This window comes from Loxodonta africana, chromosome 2, assembly GCF_030014295.1.
Source record: "Loxodonta africana isolate mLoxAfr1 chromosome 2, mLoxAfr1.hap2, whole genome shotgun sequence".
Lineage (NCBI taxonomy): Eukaryota > Metazoa > Chordata > Mammalia > Proboscidea > Elephantidae > Loxodonta > Loxodonta africana.
This window is the reverse complement of record NC_087343.1, coordinates 5,665,838-5,684,020: the sequence shown is the minus strand read 5'-3', so window position 1 is coordinate 5,684,020 and position 18,183 is coordinate 5,665,838. Positions and strand designations below refer to the sequence as shown.

General features: G+C 52.0%; 2 protein-coding genes across 2 annotated transcripts in view; both read left to right on the top strand.

Moving 5' to 3' along the window:
- UBE2QL1 (ubiquitin conjugating enzyme E2 QL1) overlaps positions 1 to 13,069 on the top strand; it is a 51,310-nt gene extending 38,241 nt beyond the window's left edge. The window contains exon 2 of the mRNA XM_064270482.1: positions 12,708 to 13,069. Coding sequence (XP_064126552.1) covers positions 12,708 to 12,839 — 132 coding nt within the window. The 3' untranslated portion in view covers positions 12,840 to 13,069. The remainder of the gene's footprint in view (positions 1 to 12,707) is intronic.
- A 65-nt stretch (positions 13,070 to 13,134) lies between these two features.
- On the top strand, positions 13,135 to 17,621 carry LOC135230422 (uncharacterized). The gene is made up of 2 exons (XM_064279683.1): positions 13,135 to 13,251; positions 17,097 to 17,621. Exons 1-2 carry the CDS (start codon positions 13,135 to 13,137, stop codon positions 17,619 to 17,621), a joined length of 642 nt encoding a protein of 213 aa, XP_064135753.1.
- The last annotated feature ends 562 nt before the right edge of the window (positions 17,622 to 18,183 follow it).

Sequence of the window (18,183 nt, the reverse complement as noted above, 5' to 3'; positions counted from 1 at the left end):
AAACCTTCAGTTTCTTCATCTTTGGCCTTAGTGTTTGGTGTGTAAATTTGAATTATAGTTGTATTAACTGGTCTTCCTTGTAAGTACACCCTAGTCAGGTACTTTGTGTAAATGCTGTAGACTTCAAGTATGAGGAGCGCAGCGAGCATCAGACCTGGTCTTCCGCAACATGCTCATGAACAAGGTAGGGATACCTGGAGCGGACAAAGGACTAGTAGTTGTTGTTAGCTGCAGTTGAGTCAGCTCCGACTCGTGGTGACACCCCTGCCTACAGAATGAAATGTCGCCTGGTGCTGTGCCACCCTTGGTATCATTGGTATGCTTGAGTCCATTGCTGCAGTTATTTCGTCAGTCCATTGCATGGAGACTTTCCTTCCTTTTCACTGGCCCTCTGCTTTACTTGTGATCCACAGGGCTTTCACTGGTTGATTTTCAGAAGTAGATCACCAGGCCCTTCTTCCTAGTCCATCTCAGTCTTGATGCCCCACTGAAACTTGTCTGCCATGGGCGACCCTACTGATATTTGAAATACCGGTGGCATAGCTTCCAGCATCACAACAACACATGAGCCGCCACAGTATGACAGACTGACAGACGGGGGGTGGACAAGGACTGCAGTCTTCTCCTTTGGTGCCATGGCACAGCCGGCAGTGCCCACTCTTTCTGTCAACCTCGAAGGAAGCTGTAATTCACGCCATAGGACCTGTCCTCTGCTCTGTCCTGCTCACTGTTTGATCAGGGACGTTTGTGCTGGGCAGCTTCTCATATCTGCAGATGAAAGATTGTGAAAAGACACCAAATATGATGAATGGCAAGCCAAGAGTCCAAAAAGATCATGACAGATGACAGGAAGCAGGTGAATCGAACCAGGTAATGGGTCAGAACTTAATGCAGAATTCTTTACTTGAGTCCAAATCTCTGCTATAGGACAGCCCAAGGGAGCCAGCTGGCTCAGCAGCACCTGTGAGCAAGGCTCACCGTCAGCCCTTAGCACCCACCCCAACCTGCACTTACCCAGCCTGCTGTCTTCACTGGAACGAATCTTTCCTCCCTGTAAAGTCGCCCCTGGACAGCAGGGTGGGGCCTCGCCTTCACTGTACTGTACTGCCTGGCAGCGGGGACCCCGCTTGGGGCTCACCAAGTGCTAGGGAGCGAGTCATGTCTCCTTCTCAAATGTTGACCCCCACCACCACCCGTTGCTGTCGGGTCGACTCCAACTCATGCAACCACATGTGTGTCAGAGAAGAACTGTGCTCCACAGGGTTTTCAGTGCCTGATTTTTCAGAGGTAGGTTGCCAGGCCTTTCTTCTAAGGCACCTCTAGGTAGACTTGAACCTCCAACCTTTCAGGTAGCAGCTGAGCGCTTTAACCGTTTGCACCCTCAGGGACTCCACCCTGCGTGTAGGCAGCTGGAGTGATTTCTTAGGCAGAAGGCATGGGAGGAGCCACTGTTTTGTGTTCACTGTGTTTTCGCTTGAAAATGGAACCCAGCGTTTTTGGCTTGGCCTGATCAAAGGCATCTTCCTTTGGCATTCTGTGAGGAGTAAGACTGGAGGAGCCAGGTTGCTGGTTATTTCAGGAAGCGGGCCTGTGTGGGAGCGCAGTTTTAGCTGGGGAGCATCCCTGTCCATCCATGGTGGACTCGGGATGGGGTCAGGAGGGGGCTCACACAGGTCAGAGTCCCAGTCCCAGCACGAAGGTGTGCCAGCGTGCTGACACGCTGTGGACAGTGATGTCATAGGCAGTCCAGGAGCTCCGTTCTGCAAACAGAGTGCAGGTCATGGGGGTCGTGGCCCACGTGGTCCTGTGTGCTTTTGGAGCAAGGCCAGGGCAGGAGTTTGTGGCCCCCAGAAGACAGCATCCACACCTCAGCAAAGGGGAGCAGCAGTTCACACATAAACGGTCACTGCCTCACTTGCAGTGTGTCCTCTCACCGTATTCCTGAGATCCAGCCTGAAGTTGGGGCTCAGAGCGTGGTCTCCAAAGCCAGAGTCCCGAGATCAAATTCTGGTCTCAGCCACTTACTAGCTGTGTGACTTCGAGCACGTTATTGATCTTTTTTATCTGTTTCCTCATCTGTAAAGCAGGGTTGATGGTAGCAGAACTCACCCGATGGGGCTGTGGGGAGGGCTTAGTGGGTGTGTTTAAGAACGTGGTAGGAACAGTGCCTGGGACATGGCAAGCCCGCCCTGTCTACCTTTAATGAGTATGTCTACTTGCCACTTGAGGGCAGTGCTGGATCAGCGGTAGAACCCTTGCTTCCATGCAGGAGACCTGGGTTCGATTTCCAGCCAAAGTGCCTCATGCACAGCCCCCACCTGCCTGTTGGTGGAGGCTTGTGTGTTGCTATGATGTTGAACAGGTGTCAGCAGAACTTGCAGGCTAAGACAGACTAGGAAGAAGGTCCTGGCAATCCACAACCCGTGGATTCACAGCCGATCGCGGGGATGGCACAGGACCCAAGAGCGCTTTGTTCCGCTCTGCATGGGGTCACCCCACTGCAGCTAACCACAGCAGTTGTCATTTACTGCATTAAATTAATGAAGCTCAGGGGGGCCAGGCTGCTTAAGCACACGTATTAACAGAATCTCCAGAAAATAATTTTGAAATGGTTATCTGAGTTAATTTTTTTAGCAAAAAAAATATTTTTTAATGACTTTTCAAGGGATCAAAGCTGACAGATTTATGTTTTAAAGGAGGGGTTTCCTGTTTCTGGAACTCCTTTTTCCATGCTTGCTTCCTCCAAGAAAATGCACTGTTTCAAAACAGAATCAACGACTGCTAGAACTTCCTTTAGAAATGTAGAGGGTAGAGATACTAATATCTTACGAACATCAAAATATCCATGAGTTGTGCCTTTGGTCCTGCTTGCCCTCAGAAGTAGATTGCCAGGCCTTTCTTCCAAAGTACCTCTGGGCAGACTCCTGAACCCCTCTTCCAGGAGGTCCCCCTGACTGTCCTGCTCCCCATGCCAGATTAGGTGCCCCCTTCTGCCCTCACACAGCACCCACCCTGCATACTCTAGAGCAGGGTTCTCCACCAGGTGATCCCGTCCTCCAGGGGGCGCTTGGCCATGTCTAGAGATGTCTGTCATTGTCACAGCTGCAGGGGAGGGTGCTACTGGCATCTAAAAAAAAAAAAGAAATCAGGGATGTTCTTAAACACCCTACGATGCACAGGACAGCAGCCCCCACAACAAGGAATCACCTGGCCCCACACATCAACAGTGCCAGGGTTCCTCAAGTCTGAATGAGAGCCATTAGGTATTCACGTGCTGGCCACCTGCTCCCTGTGCGGACAAACAATGCCACCCACCACAGGGCCCCTGCCCAGCCCCTGGCACCCAGTGCCTCTTCTCTAGATAATTAGGAAACAGGTCAAACATTTCATATAGCATCACACAGTCTTGTCAGTATCCAAGGAAAAGAATACGTGTTTGACCTTTTCTATAGCCCTTTCCACATCAATGACTTCTACAGACCACGCTTGTCTTCAAGGCGGGGTAGCCCCCAGACGTAAGGCTGACAGTGCGTGTTGAGTGAAAGGTCACATTCCACGTGGGGGAGAGTCACGGCTTCCTTCTCTGGGTCACCATCACCTGGCTGTGTCTCTGAAAAGCGCCTCGCCACAGGTGCCCACTCCCCTCACCTGGGTGCACAGCCCCTTGATACGCTCTGAGGGCTGAGCACATTCCTGCTGGGGATGAAACATCAGTGTTTGGCAATGCTCTTCTTAGGGAAACATTTTAATGTTTAGAAGCTGACCCAAGAGTACACTCCATCCCAGGTCTCTGAATGGGAAAGGAGCCTTCCTACCTAAAACCAGCCGAGGGGCAGCTCCAGGTGCTCCGCTAGCCCTGTGGCCCCTGGTGCCCCACCCTAGTGCCCACACAGATGCCTCTGCTCTCGTGGAATGTTCCAGTCATCCACCTTGGAACTTGCTTCTCTGATAGATAGCCTTTATGTGTTTGGCTGAGGCATGAACGAGGGGCTTTCTCAGAGGTATCCTCAAAGGGTGTTACTTCAAGAAAGACCCACTTAGTTTACTGCGTCTGTGGTGACTGTTTTGAGTTGACCGTGGAGTCCCTGGAAACCCTAGTGGTGTTGTGATGAAGTGCTATGTCTACTAACCAAAAGGTCAGCAGTTCAAATCTACCAGGTGCTCCTTGGAAACTGTGTAGGGCAGTTCTACTCTGTCCTATAGGGTTGCTATAAGTCAGAAATTGACTCAATGGCAGAGGGTTTTTATGGAGTCCCTGGAGCCCTGGTGGCACAGTGGTTAAGAGCTCAGCTGCTAACCAAAGGGTTGACAGTTTGAATCCACCAGCCACTCCTTGGAAACCCTATGGGGCAGTTCTACTCTGTCCTATAGGGTCGCTATGAGTTGGAATTGACTCGATGGCAACATGTTTTCTTTTTTTTTTTCTTTTATGGAATCTTTGGATAGTGCAAATGGTCAATGCACTTGGCCACTAACCAAAAGGTTGGTGCCTCTAGTCCACCCAGAGGCACCCCGGAAGAAAGGCCCGGCAATCTACTTCTGAAAACTCAGCCTTTGAAAACCCTAAGGAGTAGTTCCACTCTGACACGCATGAGGTTGCCATGAGTCAGAATCAACTGGATTGAAAATGGTTATTTTCAGAATCCATCTGACAATTTTTTTAGCAATAAGATAGCTGGGGGCAGAGGGTGGGGTATGAATGTGTGTGTTATATTGTTGTTCTGTGCCAGAGAGTCGAGTCCAACTCATGGCAATCCCATGTGTTACAGAGTAGAATTGCCCTACAGAGTTTTCTAGGCTGTAGTCTTTACGGAAGCAGATCGCCGGGGTCTTTCTCCCATGGAGTGGCTGGTGGGTTTGAACCATTGACTTTTCTGTTAGCAGCTGAGCGCTTACCCACTTTGCCACCAGGGCTTCTTGTATAAATAATGGTGGTGAACCAAAGCCATGCTGGGTGCTAGCTTCTGTTTAAAACCTAACTGAAAACAAGGAGACCTGGAAGCCCAGCACAGAGAGGGCAGAAAGCAGGGAAGCTGTTAATGGAAGATCATGGCCACCTGGAGGGTAGCCCTTCTATGGAAACCTGGAGTGCCTGCCCTCAGCACCTCACCCTTGAGCCTGACAGTCCCTTGCAGCCCCATGGGTCAGCACACGGAGGCTCAGGGGCACACTTGGTTCCTGAGACCTGGTTCATACCCCAATGCTTCCTGTAGCCATTGGCAAGTCATTTAATGGAGGCTCAGTGTCCTGACAAGCCCTGACAATCACGGCTGTGTGAAGGTTTAGTGAGCTGGCGTGTGGATACAGCCACACTCAGCCTCTGATCAGAAGCACCAGCTGAACTTGGAGCAACTCCCATTGTGCCTGCTGTGGGCGGAGGCCTGGGGGGACTTTCACAAAACTCTGATGCCAGCTTGTATCCCTCCTGCATCCCTGGCATCTGGTTCATCTGCCTTATTTGCCTGCAGTAGGCTCCTACCCCGTCATTTCACCCTGACCCCTTCCTGTACCTCTGGCCTCCTCGGCGTCCCCCTTCCCTGCATTGGTTGGTGCTCGTTGAGGGGGGGTCCCTCTCAGGCCTGGAGCCAGCCAGGCTGAAGCCCCTGTGCAAATTGACCACTGCCCTTCTAACCAGTCCACATGACTTGGGGCACCCTGGGTTCTGCCACAAGGCTTCCTGGGAGTGACTTTTGGTATCCAGAAAATCATCATGTCACTGCAGGGACCCTCAAATGTCCTCCAGCAGTGGGAACATCACCACACGCACACACATGCACGTGCATGCATGTACACACGCCCATGTCCTCCTGCAGTGGGAACATCGCCACACGCACACACATGCACATGCATGCATGCACACGCATGTACACACACCCGTGTCCTCCTGCAATGGGAACATCACCACACACACACGCATGCACATGCATGCATGTACACACACCCGTGTCCTCCTGCAATGGGAACATCACCGCAGCCACACACACACGCACACACACATCTGCACACATAGGCACATGCCTTTGTGCACACACAGGCACACGCACATGCTTATCCTCCTGCAATGTGAACATCACCACCAGCCACACACACATACATGTGTACACATGCAGACATGTACACACATGCACATGTGCACCCATGTACCACTACACACATGTACATAGATTCATGCACATGTGTGTATGTGCTCACATGCATGTGCACACATGCACCCCATCACACAATCTGCACACACGCACAGATATGCACACGAACTCAGACCCTGGTATCAGCTGCAGATCCAGCCAGTGCCCCACTCCCCAGGCTCCTCCTGTCCGATGGTTAATTGCACCAGATTCAGCTAAGGCCCCTCACTTCTCAGTGGCTTACATGGCACTATTTTATTTTGGGAATTTGTTTCTTTGAAGCAGGGGCTTTTCTGATGTGGCACTTTATCTGTCCTCTAGAAACTTCCAAATAGATCTTTTCTGGGGTTTGCTTTCAATGCCAGCCTTTAAACAACAGGTGAAATCACTGCTGTCTTCCCAGAGTGGACCTTCTTTCAAAGATGGTCACGAGCGTCTGTGTTCTTCAAGCTGAAAGCTTGGCTGACTGAATCCCCAGGCAAACGGCAGTGCCATGCAGAAAGTCGACACTTGGCTAAGTCCCCAGGCAAACGGCAGTGCCACGCAGGAAGTCTACACTTGGCTAGTCCCCAGGCAAACGGCAGTGCCACGCAGGAAGTCTACACTTGGCTAGTCCCCAGGCAAACGGCAGTGCCACGCAGGAAGTCTACACTTGGCTAGTCCCCAGGCAAACGGCAGTGCCACGCAGAAAGTCTACACTTGGCTAGTCCCCAGGCAAACGGCAGTGCCACGCAGAAAGTCTACACTTGGCTAGTCCCCAGGCAAACGGCAGTGCCACGCAGGAAGTCTACACTTGGCTAGTCCCCAGGCAAACGGCAGTGCCACGCAGAAAGTCTACACTTGGCTAGTCCCCAGGCAAACGGCAGTGCCACGCAGAAAGTCTACATTTGGCTAGTCCCCAGGCAAACGGCAGTGCCACGCAGAAAGTCTACACTTGGCTAAGTCCCAGGCAAACGGCAGTGCCACGCAGAAAGTCTACACTTGGCTAAGTCCCAGGCAAATGGCAGTGCCACACAGAAAGTCTACACTTGGCTAGCTAGGTCCCCAGGCAAACGGCAGTGTCACGCAGAAAGCCTACACTTGGCTAAGTTCCCAGGCAAACGGCAGTGCCATGCAGGAAGTCTACACGGAAGCCCTAGGTAGGGCCTGACAGTCATGAGCGCATTTGGACTGACAGTTACAGTTCCAAGTCTTTGAAACCAGCAGCAGCTCTGTAATTCGGGCTCAGGAAATGATCTCGGTAACCTCAGAACTTGACGTTTTCTCTGTGTTTCAGGAAGCATAAGGCTGTAATTCACAGTCAGTGAGACACAGAACACCGAGGAAGTATGTTTGCAAGCAAATGCAAAAATGAAGGTGAAGAGCTAATTGGGTGAGGAATATAGGCTTAAAGTCCACCTGTAACAGTAGACAGAGTTGAAAGGGGTGAAAAATGAGTCATACAAATCCAGTATATTGGTTTTGTCTGAAGACACTTCTGTGACCTAATAAGCCAAGTCATAATACCCACATGAAAGACAGCACTTTTGTATGATTTTGTAAGGACAGAATGAACCAAAGCACAAGACCCACCATGAATGGTTAGAAGCGCCCAGCACCGTGGAGGCACCTTATATATTTTACCACCTTACATCCTTAGAAAACACCAGTGTCATATAATACCACTGCTATGCTTATTTTACAGATGAGGAAATTGGGAGTCACAGAGGTTAAGTAGCTTGCCCAGGTCACAGAGCCAAGAAGTGCTGGAGCAGGCATTTGAAGCCAGGTCTGTTGAATTCTGCACCCCTCCCTCAACACACACATACCCTGAACACGCCATGCCCCAGCCCTGCCCAGCATCTGCCCACGATTGTCTGAATGAGCAGGCTCTTTCAAGTCTCTGTCCTTGGAACCCCTTATTCTCAGCCCACCATAGCCTGGTAAACACCTGTTGTCGTTGTTATGTGCTGTCCAGTCAGTTCTGACTCATAGCAACCCTGTGTACAACAGAACGAAACACTGCCCAGTCCTGCGCCATCCTCACAATCGTTGTTGGGCTTGAGCCCATTGTTGCAGCCAGTGTATCAACCCATCTCATTGAGGGTCTTTCTCTTTCTTGCTGACCCTCTACTTTACCAAACATGATGTCCTTCTCCAGGGACTGATCCCTCCTGATAACATGTCCAAAGTATCTAAGACGCAGTCTCGCCATCCTTGTTTCTAAGGAACATTCTGGTTGTGCTTCTTCCAAGGCAGATTTGTTTATTCTTCAGGAAATCCGTGATATATTCAATATTCTTCGTCAACACCACAATTCAAAGGCGTCAGTTCTTCCTCGGTCTTCCTTATTCACCGTCCAGCTTTCCCATGCATATGATGCGACTGAAAATACCATGGCTTGGGTCAGGCACACCTTAGTCTTCGGGGTGACATCTTTGCTCTTCATCCCTTTAAAGAGGTCTTTTGCAGTAAATTTACCCAATGCAGTGTGTCTTTTGATTTCTTGACTGCTGCTTCCATGGCTGTTGATTGTGGATCCAAGTAAAATGAAATCCTTGACAACTTCAATCTTTTCTCCATTTATCATGATGTTGCTCATTGGTCCAGTTGTGAGGATTTTTGTTTTCTTTATGTTGAGGTGTAATCCATACTGAAGGCTGTGGTATTTGATCTTCATTAGTAAGTGCTTCAAGCCCTCTTCAATTTCAGCAAGCAAGGTTGTGTCATCTGCATAACGCAGGTTGTTAATGAGTCTTCCTCCAATCCTGATGACCCATTCTTCTTCACATAGTCTAGCTTCTCAGATTATGTGCTCAGCATAGATTGAATAAGTATGGTGATTGTATACCCTTCAAAATTCTCAGTGTTTTCAGATTCAAAGACATGTTTTATGTTCATGGTGCTGTGAAGTGGGTGTTGGTGTCCCCATTTTACAGACGAGGACACAGAAGGTCAGAGGAGTTAGGTGTAAGCGCCCCTGAAAGGCCAGATCCCAGGAGACTATATTCTGTAAGGAAGAACAGGGGAAGCCACAAACATCGAAAGCAGCCAGGGAACATCAGGGACCCGGGATAGAGACAGAGTGAGCATTTCAAGGGTCCATTGCATTTCAGCAAAAATAGCTCAGCAGGCCTGGCAGAGCCTAGAAATAGAAGTTGTGGTTTTCCAGGCCAGCATTTCAGTGGATAACATTCAAAGAGCCAATCAGAAGAGGACAGGCAGTCAATGAAAAGATGTTTGTTAACTGTAGCACTGGGTGTAAGATACAGGAGACGAGGCCGGCCTTGTTTATTACAGACGGCTGAGTGTCGTGGCGGTGTGGAGACCTTCGACCAGCTCATCACAGACTCGGCCTGCTGGTCGTTGAATTGCCTGAAGCTGGGGCTCTGGGGCTCTGTGTTCATCATTCCTCCAGGGAAGAATGGGCGACAAAGGAGGCCTGTCCACTTGGGCCTTTGTCTGTTGTTCTTTGGAACAACCAGGACTTTCACAGTGAATCTGCAGAGTGTATGTTTACGCCAAAAGCGACAGAATATTCCCAAGGCTATTGTGAGCTTGTGTTTGTCTGGATGCTTTTCGTTCAGAATTCTCAAATCGTCCCACAGATTTTCAGCATTATAGAGAAGAATAGTAGAGATGGTTAAGATGTGCTTTTTGTACAAAAGAGCTGCTCCCGTTTGATGTATAAATTGATGCCAGCGTTGCTGGGAAGATGCATTAGTGTTTGTTGAATGAAGTAAGTCTGGACTTAGACCTCAGCCCGTGATGACGATGACTGTGCAGGTGTTAGCTTCTTGCAGTCCCTGTTTACCAGGTGCAGTGATGCTACATAAGCAAATTATGAAGTTACAAAATCAAAACAGGAGCCATATCCTCATGAGAAGTGGGGAAGTCTCCAGCTGCCAACACACGGCTGTTTCCTTTCCTCTCTTCATCTGCCTTTGTCCTTCTAACAGCTCATTTGATGGCGGGTAGGAAAACCAGTTGCCTTCGAGTCGATTCTGACTCATGGCAGCCCCATGTGTGTCTGAATAGAACTGTGCTCCATAGGGTTTTCAGTGGCTGGCTTTTCAGAAGTAGATTGCCAGGCCTTTCACCTGAGGCACCTCTGGGTGGACCCAAACCTGCAAGCTTTCAGTCAGCAGCCAAGCACCCAGGGCCATTTGATGAAAACCAAGCCGCAAAGGAGAACAGGTGGCACGGCCCTCGTTTGGCAGACAGGGAGCTAACCCAGAGAAATGACCGGCAGAGCAGAGCTCAACTCTAACCCTGGGCCTCTGACTTCTCTGCTAGGGCTTCCTCTGAGCATCCACGGTTGAAAAGACAAATGCTGAAAAGGAACCGCAAGCTCTGAATTCAGAGCGGCAAAGGGGCTTCCCTTCCCAGTTTCTAGGGTTCGGGTGCCATCGACCTCGCGGAGTTAGAGCCGACACAGCTCTTTTACCACAGCAGCAATCAGGGCCTTACTAGAAAGGGTAGGTGGTGAGCCTTGCTCACCTGTGGCCACACACACCTGGGTGGATTCTCCCTCCCATGACTGTCCGGGAGAACGTGTCTGCCATTGGGCATAGCGAGGCCGGCGGGTGGTGAGGCCCGGGGCCCATTCGAGTCACATGAGGACAGCATGTGCCCACCCAGGACTGCGCTGCATGGAACATCCGTACCGGTAATGCGGAGAGAAGTACTGCCAGTAAAAGTTCATTGCCAGCAGGAGGCAGTTGGTAATAGCGTGTGCGTGCTCATTAATAGATGAAATTCAGCCAGGCCTTCCCCGGGTGCTCCCACCCCATCTGAGAAAGCCGTGCGTGAGACAGACACTGAGAAAGACAGTGGATCGTCCAGGAGAGGTGAAGGGAAGTTAAGTTTAAGTGTGCCCAGGATGCTAAGGGGGAGCTAAGCGGATTGACTATCGAGGGGTTGAACGAAGAATCACTGAGGCTGGAATCAAGGAAGAAACAAGACCTTCATCCAACCAAGGCCCCAGCATCGCCCCGACTCCTGAGTACGTTCAGTCTGCTTCCGTCCTTCAATAGACCACATCGCACAGGCATCGCTGGAAGCTTGCCGATGTCCTCAGACGTGGCCACATCCGTAGCTGTCTCGTGGCTGCTTCTCTCTCGTGGTCTTCAACCTTTTTGGCTTCTTCTTGCCGGTGGTCTAGAACCTAAATCTGTCTTGGAAGAAGTACATCCAGAATGCTCATTAGAAGCAAGGATGGTGAGACTTTGTCTCATGTACTTTGGACATGTTATCAGGAGGGATCAATCTCTAGAGAAGGACATCATGTTTGGTAGAGGGTCAGCAAAAAAGAGAAGACCCTCAGCGACATGGAATGACACAGTGGCTGCAACAATGGGCTCAAGCCTAACAAGGGTTGTAAGGGTGGCGTAGGACTCAACAGTGTTTCACTCTGTTGTATGTAGGGTTGCTATGAATCAGAATCGACTCAACAGCACCTAACAACAACATAACCTTCCAGTGCCACCTTAGGTGAACCAAACCTTCTTGTCCACTGCACAGCCAACTGCTCCGTCCTTTGGACCAGATGCACCTGGTCACTGCGAGGTCCATCTCCCAGGAGAGCGTAACAAAGGTCCCTGACGTTTACCACCTCGAGGTGACTCAGGCCAGCCTTCTTCCTCCATGGAGATGGCTACAGGGTCTTCTCCTGAAATGGCTCATGAACTCAAAGATATTCACTATCCGCTCCTGAACTTGAATTTAAAAGCTAGAGGCTTTGTGTGTGTGTGTGTGAATATATAAATATGTACATCTACATATAAATAGATATATTTACTGTTATCAGAGAGGAATTATAAGTTATCATTAAAAGCATCCTTCTGAGGGAGAGAAAGGAAGTGAGGACAATATCTTGCCTTTGGGAGAACATGCTGGGTTCTGAATTGACGCTCTGGATAACCCTGCTTCCCGGATGCTGTACTGGGAACTGGGTGGGGTTGCATCCCAGCATCATGGAATGAGCGGATAAGTCAATGCCGTGGGCTTGGAAGGCAGCACCCAGCTTACAGTTTTGCTGAGCAGCGGTGGTTCAGTGGTAGGATTCTCACCTTCCATGTGGGAGACCTGGATTCGCTTCTGGCCAGCTCACCTCATGCACACTCACCGCCCGTCTGTCGCTGGAGGCTTGCGTGTTGCCATGACGCTGAACAGGTCTCAGCAGAGCTTCCAGACTAAGACAAAGTAGGAAGAAAAGCCTGGCAATCTACTTCTGAAAATCCAACAACAAAAACTGTATGGCTCAAACCATCCAGTCCACAACTCATCATGGGGACGGCACAGGACTGGGCAGTATTTCGTTCTGTTGTGCATGAGGGTCACCATGAGTCAGGGTCCAGCTCAGCGGCGGCTAACAACAGTTTTGCCACTCTGAGTCCTGTCTGTCTTGTGCCAGGCTAACTCCATAGGGCTGTCATGCTCCTTATCTGCTCAGCCAGGACCACTCCCTTGCTTCGGGTCGCCAGTGCACCACAGGGATTCAGATATCAGAAACCCCCAGCTTCTGGGCCTTTCTAACCAAGATGGCAGGAGACAGGATGGGTGCAGGAGGTCTAACCTGGTTTCTCTCTCTGTTTCACGCAGGGGCGGATCTGTAGAAAAGCCGGCAAATCAAAAAAGTCCTTCAGCCGCAAGGAAGCCGAAGCGACCTTTAAGAGTTTGGTGAAGACGCATGAGAAGTATGGCTGGGTCACCCCACCCGTCTCGGATGGCTGATGTCTGCCTGGGCCTGAGCCGCTCAGCCACCACCACACACCACCCTGCCCGACACCCTCCTCCACGCCGCACACCACCCACCCTTTTCTACGCCAGCCAGGACTGCATCAGGAATGCCGAGGCGACCTTTAAGTTATTTACGAACAGATGCGTTTGCAGACAGGAAGAAGGCGCAAGCGCTGCTTGGGATTCTGTCTCGGTTCTGAATGAACGAGCATCCGTGAGCCACTTTAGAACAAACGCTGAGATGGGGACATCTCCCAGCCCCCGCCCCCTCCCGCCCTGCTCCGGCCACATGTCCTTCGCTTCTTTCCATGGCAGCAGCTCCCGGGAGCCGCAGGCATCCCACCGCCCCGCTCGGTCTGCGTCCCCGGCAGGCGCCCTGCGTATCTCACAGGACACTGCATGGCCGGTGCCTGTCTGCTGTGCTCCACGTCTTTGTTCCTGTCCCTGGCAGGTCAGCATAACTTGAAGACATGTCCTTCTGCGGCCCCGTAGTCTTCTGTGACGACATTTACACCTCATTCGTGCTATGATCTTCGGCTCATGAAAACAAAAATTTAATATTGCCAGGTTCTAGTGATTAAAAAAAAAAAAAAAAACTGCCCATTTGGTTGAAACGCGCTCCCTATGCTGATGTGGCTTGCTGTGCTCCAGAGATGCCGCTAGATGCAGGCAGGGGCACCCAGGAGCAGAGGCCAGGTGGCACCGGGCACACCTTCCCGGGGGTGCAGGCCGCCGAGGCCAGATGCGAACAGGCTCTCCGGCTGTGGAGAATTCTCCTCTGACAGTGCTCCTGTCTTCTCTCCGAGGGCCAGACAGCCACCCAAAGCAAAGACAGTTCCCCGTTCACTGATGCCATCTGACCCACGTGATCATAGGTGACAGTGAATGCCTGAACTCCCAACAGAGGCCAAGTGACGTCTGACAACTTGCATGACCGGATCTCCCTCACCCAGTAGTCACTTGTGTGTGCCCAAGGCTGGGACATGTGAGTGTCCTCGCTGTGGTATGATATAAACTCCCTATTATTTAATCATCAGCGTTTCATTTTTCTCTTCTGTTAAGTTACTTAGAACTTCCTGAGAAACTCCATGGACTGAGGAAATGCTGTCTATGATAAATATGCAGAAAGAGGTTTAAAATGTTCATTCCAGGTGGGAGATCTTATTGGACACATTTTAAATAAAATCATGCACACCTGATCTACCGCCTCAGAGATCCAGTCATTGTCGGCTAGCCCGCCACTTAAAATAATTCATCTACTTAAATCTTTTAACGTTTCAAGGGAGTCCTTGGGTAGCCCAAACGGTTAACGCTCGCGGCTGCTAACCAAAAGGTTGGCCGTTGGACTCCACGCAGAGGCTCCTCGGAAGAAAGCCCTGGCAATCTCCTGAAAAATCAGCCTTTGGAAACCCCGTGGAGCACAGTTCTGCTCTAATACACACGGGGTCACCGCGAGTTGGAGTCAACATGACAACACTGTAGTGGTTCTATCTCAAGTCTTACAAATACCATGCTATTCACACTGCATAAGTAGTATTCTTTCCATCAAAAGGTCCAGGAAATGAGTCTTAGAAACCCACACCAAACACCAGACACCCCGCTACTGTCCAGCTGATTCTAACTCATAGCAACCCTGTACGACTGAGCACAGCTGCCCCATGCGGTTTCCAAGGAGCGACTGATTTAACCGCCGACCTCTTGGTTAGCAGCCATAGCTGTGAACCACTGCGCCCCCAGGGCTCCTAGAAACCATAGTCTTTGCAAAATAAGCCAAATCAGTTGTCATCGAGTTGACCCCGCCTCCTGGCAACCTTATGTGTGTCAGAGTAGAGTGGTGGACCACAGGGTCTTCAGTGGCCGATTTCACAAGGAATAGGCCTTTCTTCCGAGGTGCCTCTGGGTGGACATGAGCCTCCAGCCTTTCCGTTAGCAGCCGAGCATGTTTTAAGAGTGGATTGAAATGGTCATAAGAAGCAGGTGGGGACAGAAGTTAACGGGAAGCTTTGGGGCAGACTGGGCAAGCCTGAATGCTGCCTGTGGTATTTCACCTCTGTAAAGAACAGAGTCTCCTTTCTTGATGACCTTCAGGTAGCTTGGCTCCTGGGGACGTCTGCTCAAAGGACAGGTGCCGGCTCCTCCTCACTTGCTTGAGGAGGAACCAAGTCTAGCTTTCGCTGTAGCTTTTAGTCTCTGCTACTGGCTTCTGCGCCCCAAACACACAGGCACTGCTCTCTGGGCCACGGGGCAGTGCCCTGAGTGCTGACCTCTGCTGGCGGCTCTGAGGAGCAGCAGTCACGAAACCCAGTGACATGTCATCCTCTGCTAGGAGTTCTCCACCCTGGCCACCTGACCTTTAGCGGAAGGTCTTTGAGCCCCCAGGCTATCTGCTGTAATGCAATTACACTGTGTACACAAAGGATCCGGGCAGTCATCTTCCCAGGAAAGCCCCTGAGCATACTTCTTTCCAGACATTTTCCTCTCCTGATGTAAAATGAAGAGTGACTCTTTAGGGAATAGTGTGTGTGCGTGTGTGCATGCGTGTGTGTATGATTAACTAGCTGCCATCCAGTTGGTTCTAATTCATGGCAGCCCCACGTGTGTCAGAGCAGAACTGTGCTCCATAGGGTTTTCAATGGCTGGTTTTTTGGAAGTAGATCACCAGGCCTTTCCTCCAAGTCACGCTTCTGTGTGGACTAAAACCTCCAACCTTTTGGCTAGGTAGCCAAGCACGTTAACAATTTGTGATATAGATAGGTAGGTAGGTAGATAAATAGATTCCAGACCCTGGAGGGTACAAATGGTTAAGTGCCTGACTACTACTCAAAGGTTGGCAGTTCAAACCCACCCAGAGGCACCCTGGAAGACAGGCCTGGCGATCCATTTCCGAACGGTCACAGCCTTGAAAACCCTATGGAGCAGTTCTGTTCTGTACACATGGGGTTGGAATCAACCGCAACTAACAACAACACGTATTTTAAAGAAAAAGTTTCCAGAGCTGGGCCGCTACAATGATTGAAAATCCTGTCAACAGTTATTTCTGGATCCACTGTGCCTGAGGGGCAGCCAGAAGGTTTATTATACCCTAAAGGTTGGCTAGGTTACTGGCAACATTTGGCTTGATTTCAGCCTCCCCACACGTCCTGAAGAGTCCTGGTGGTCAAGTGGTTAAGGGCTCAGCTGCTAACCAAAAGGTCGGCAGTTCAAATCCACCAGCCGCTGCTTGGAAACGGTATGGGGCAGTCCTTCTCTGTCTTGCAGGTTCCTATTTTTGGTATATGTCCTGAGCTGGATTTCTTTTGCAAGCATTTCCGTTAGTTTTATTAGAAACTGGAAGTTAAGGAAGAAATGTATTTAATGAAAAAGTACTACTATTTTCCACTTAAACTGATGAGAACTATTCATTTTAAAAGCAGTGGGAAGTAGTTTAAAGCTCCACTACTGCTTCAAGTCTTACTCAGACCGGGATGGCCCCATTGGCGGCCAGGCCAGTGCAGGGAAACACAGGGGTCCAGTCACATGGAGGCGAGCCAGCGGCGGTGACCGCCCTCATGACCACACGTGCTAGGCCCTGACCATGGGGCCCAGGCTGCCTAAGCCTTGGCCGCAAGCCTTACTCCATCCCTCAGAGGTGTCAACACCCAGGGAGCCGGGGTGGAGCCCTGCAGCTGGCTCACTCCCAGGAGCCCTGAGCTCTGCCTGTGAACCCCAGCCCTCTAGGACAGACACCCACACCTCCACTGACTGGAAGGAAATCGAGTCAAGCCAGACACCACAGAGCGAAAGGGAGGAAATAAGGCAAACTCACTGTGCTTTCCCTTCCTATTCAGTAGATTTCCCGGAGGCAGGCCCGGTTCTTGCACAGCTCCGCCCTGCCCAGCAGTCCAGCTCAGCAGCCCAGCCCAGCAGCCCAGCCCAGCAGTCCAGCCCAGCAGCTCAGCCCAGCCCAGCCTAGCCCAGCAGCCCCGCCCAGTCCCACCCAGCAGCCCAACCCAGCCCAGTCCAGCCCAACACAGCCCAGCAGCCCAGCCCAGCCCAGTCCAGCCCAACACAGCCCAGCAGCCCCAGCCCAGTCCAGCAGCCCAGCCCAGCAGCCCAGCTCAGCCCAGCCCAGTCCAGCCCAGCCTAGCCCAGCAGCCCACCCAGTCCTGCCCAGCAGCCCAGTCCAGCCCAGCCCAGCCCAGCCCAGTCCAGCCCAGCCCAGCCCAGTCCAGCCCAGCCTAGCCCAGCAGCCCACTCCGTCCCGCCCAGCAGCCCAGCCCAGCCCAGCCCAGTCCAGCCCAGCCTAGCCCAGCAGCCCACCCCGTCCTGCCCAGCAGCCCAGCCCAGCCCAGCCTAGCCCAGCAGCCCACTCCGTCCCGCCTAGCAGCCCAGGCCAGCCCAGTCCAGACCAGCAGCCTAGCCCAGCAGCCCACCCAGTCCAGCGCAGTCCAGCCCAGCAGCCCAGCCCAGCATAGCCCAGCAGACCAGCCCAGCCGCCCAGCCCAGCAGCCCAGTCCACCGCAGCCCAGCCCAGTCCCGCCCAGCAGCCCAGCCCAGCAGCCCATCACAGTCCAGTCCAGCCCAGCCCAGCAGCCCAGTCCAGCAGCCCAGCCCAGCAGCCTCAGTCCAGCCCAGCAGCCTCAGTCCAGCCCAGCAGCCCAGCAGCCCAACCCAGCAGCCCAGCCCACCCCCCTCAGCAGCCCTGTCCAGCCCTGCTCCACCGAGCCTGGGAGCCCAGCCCAGCCCAGCCCAGCCCAGACCAGCAGCCCAGCCCCCCACCCCGGCAGCCCAGTCTAGCCCCGCTCCGCCCAGCCCAGCCCAGCAGTCAAGCATAGCCCAGCAGCCCAGGAACCCAGCCCAGCCCAGCCCAGCCCAGCAGCCCAGTCCAGCCCCCACCCTCCCCCACACCAGCAGCCCCAGCCCAGTCCAGCCCAGCAGGCCAAGACCAACCTGCAGGCAGTTTACAAGTTGATGCTCAGCCAGAGAGAATCACCAAGGCCTTAGGGCTCCGGTGAGCAGATTACTACCATATTCCACCCCAAACTCACACAGGCTCCCATGAGGACACAGGGCCTCTCAAGTCCATTGCTCGGAAAAGGCAGGGCTCAGTCCTAAATTTTTCAGCTCCTGCGTTCACTCCACACGGTTTCTGTGTGGAGCGGTTATCAAGTTCACCTCACTCGGGAAAGGTCCCCCATGCAGAACAAATAGGAACAGGTTTCTTGGAGCCCTGGTGGTGTAGCGGTTAAGTGCTATGGCTGCTGAGCAAAAGGTCGGCAGTTCGAATCCACCAGCCACTCCTTGGAAACCCTATGGGGCAGTTCTAGCCTGTCCTGTAGGGTCGCTATGAGTCGGAATC

Bases quoted from the DNA above. Each gene is read 5' to 3' on its own strand.
- LOC135230422 (XM_064279683.1), top strand. From the start codon at position 13,135: ATGTCCTTCGCTTCTTTCCATGGCAGCAGCTCCCGGGAGCCGCAGGCA. The intron at 13,252-17,096 runs GTGCCTGTCTGC...CCCGCCCAGCAG, and splicing joins CACAGGACACTGCATGGCCG to CCCAGCCCAGCCCAGCCCAG.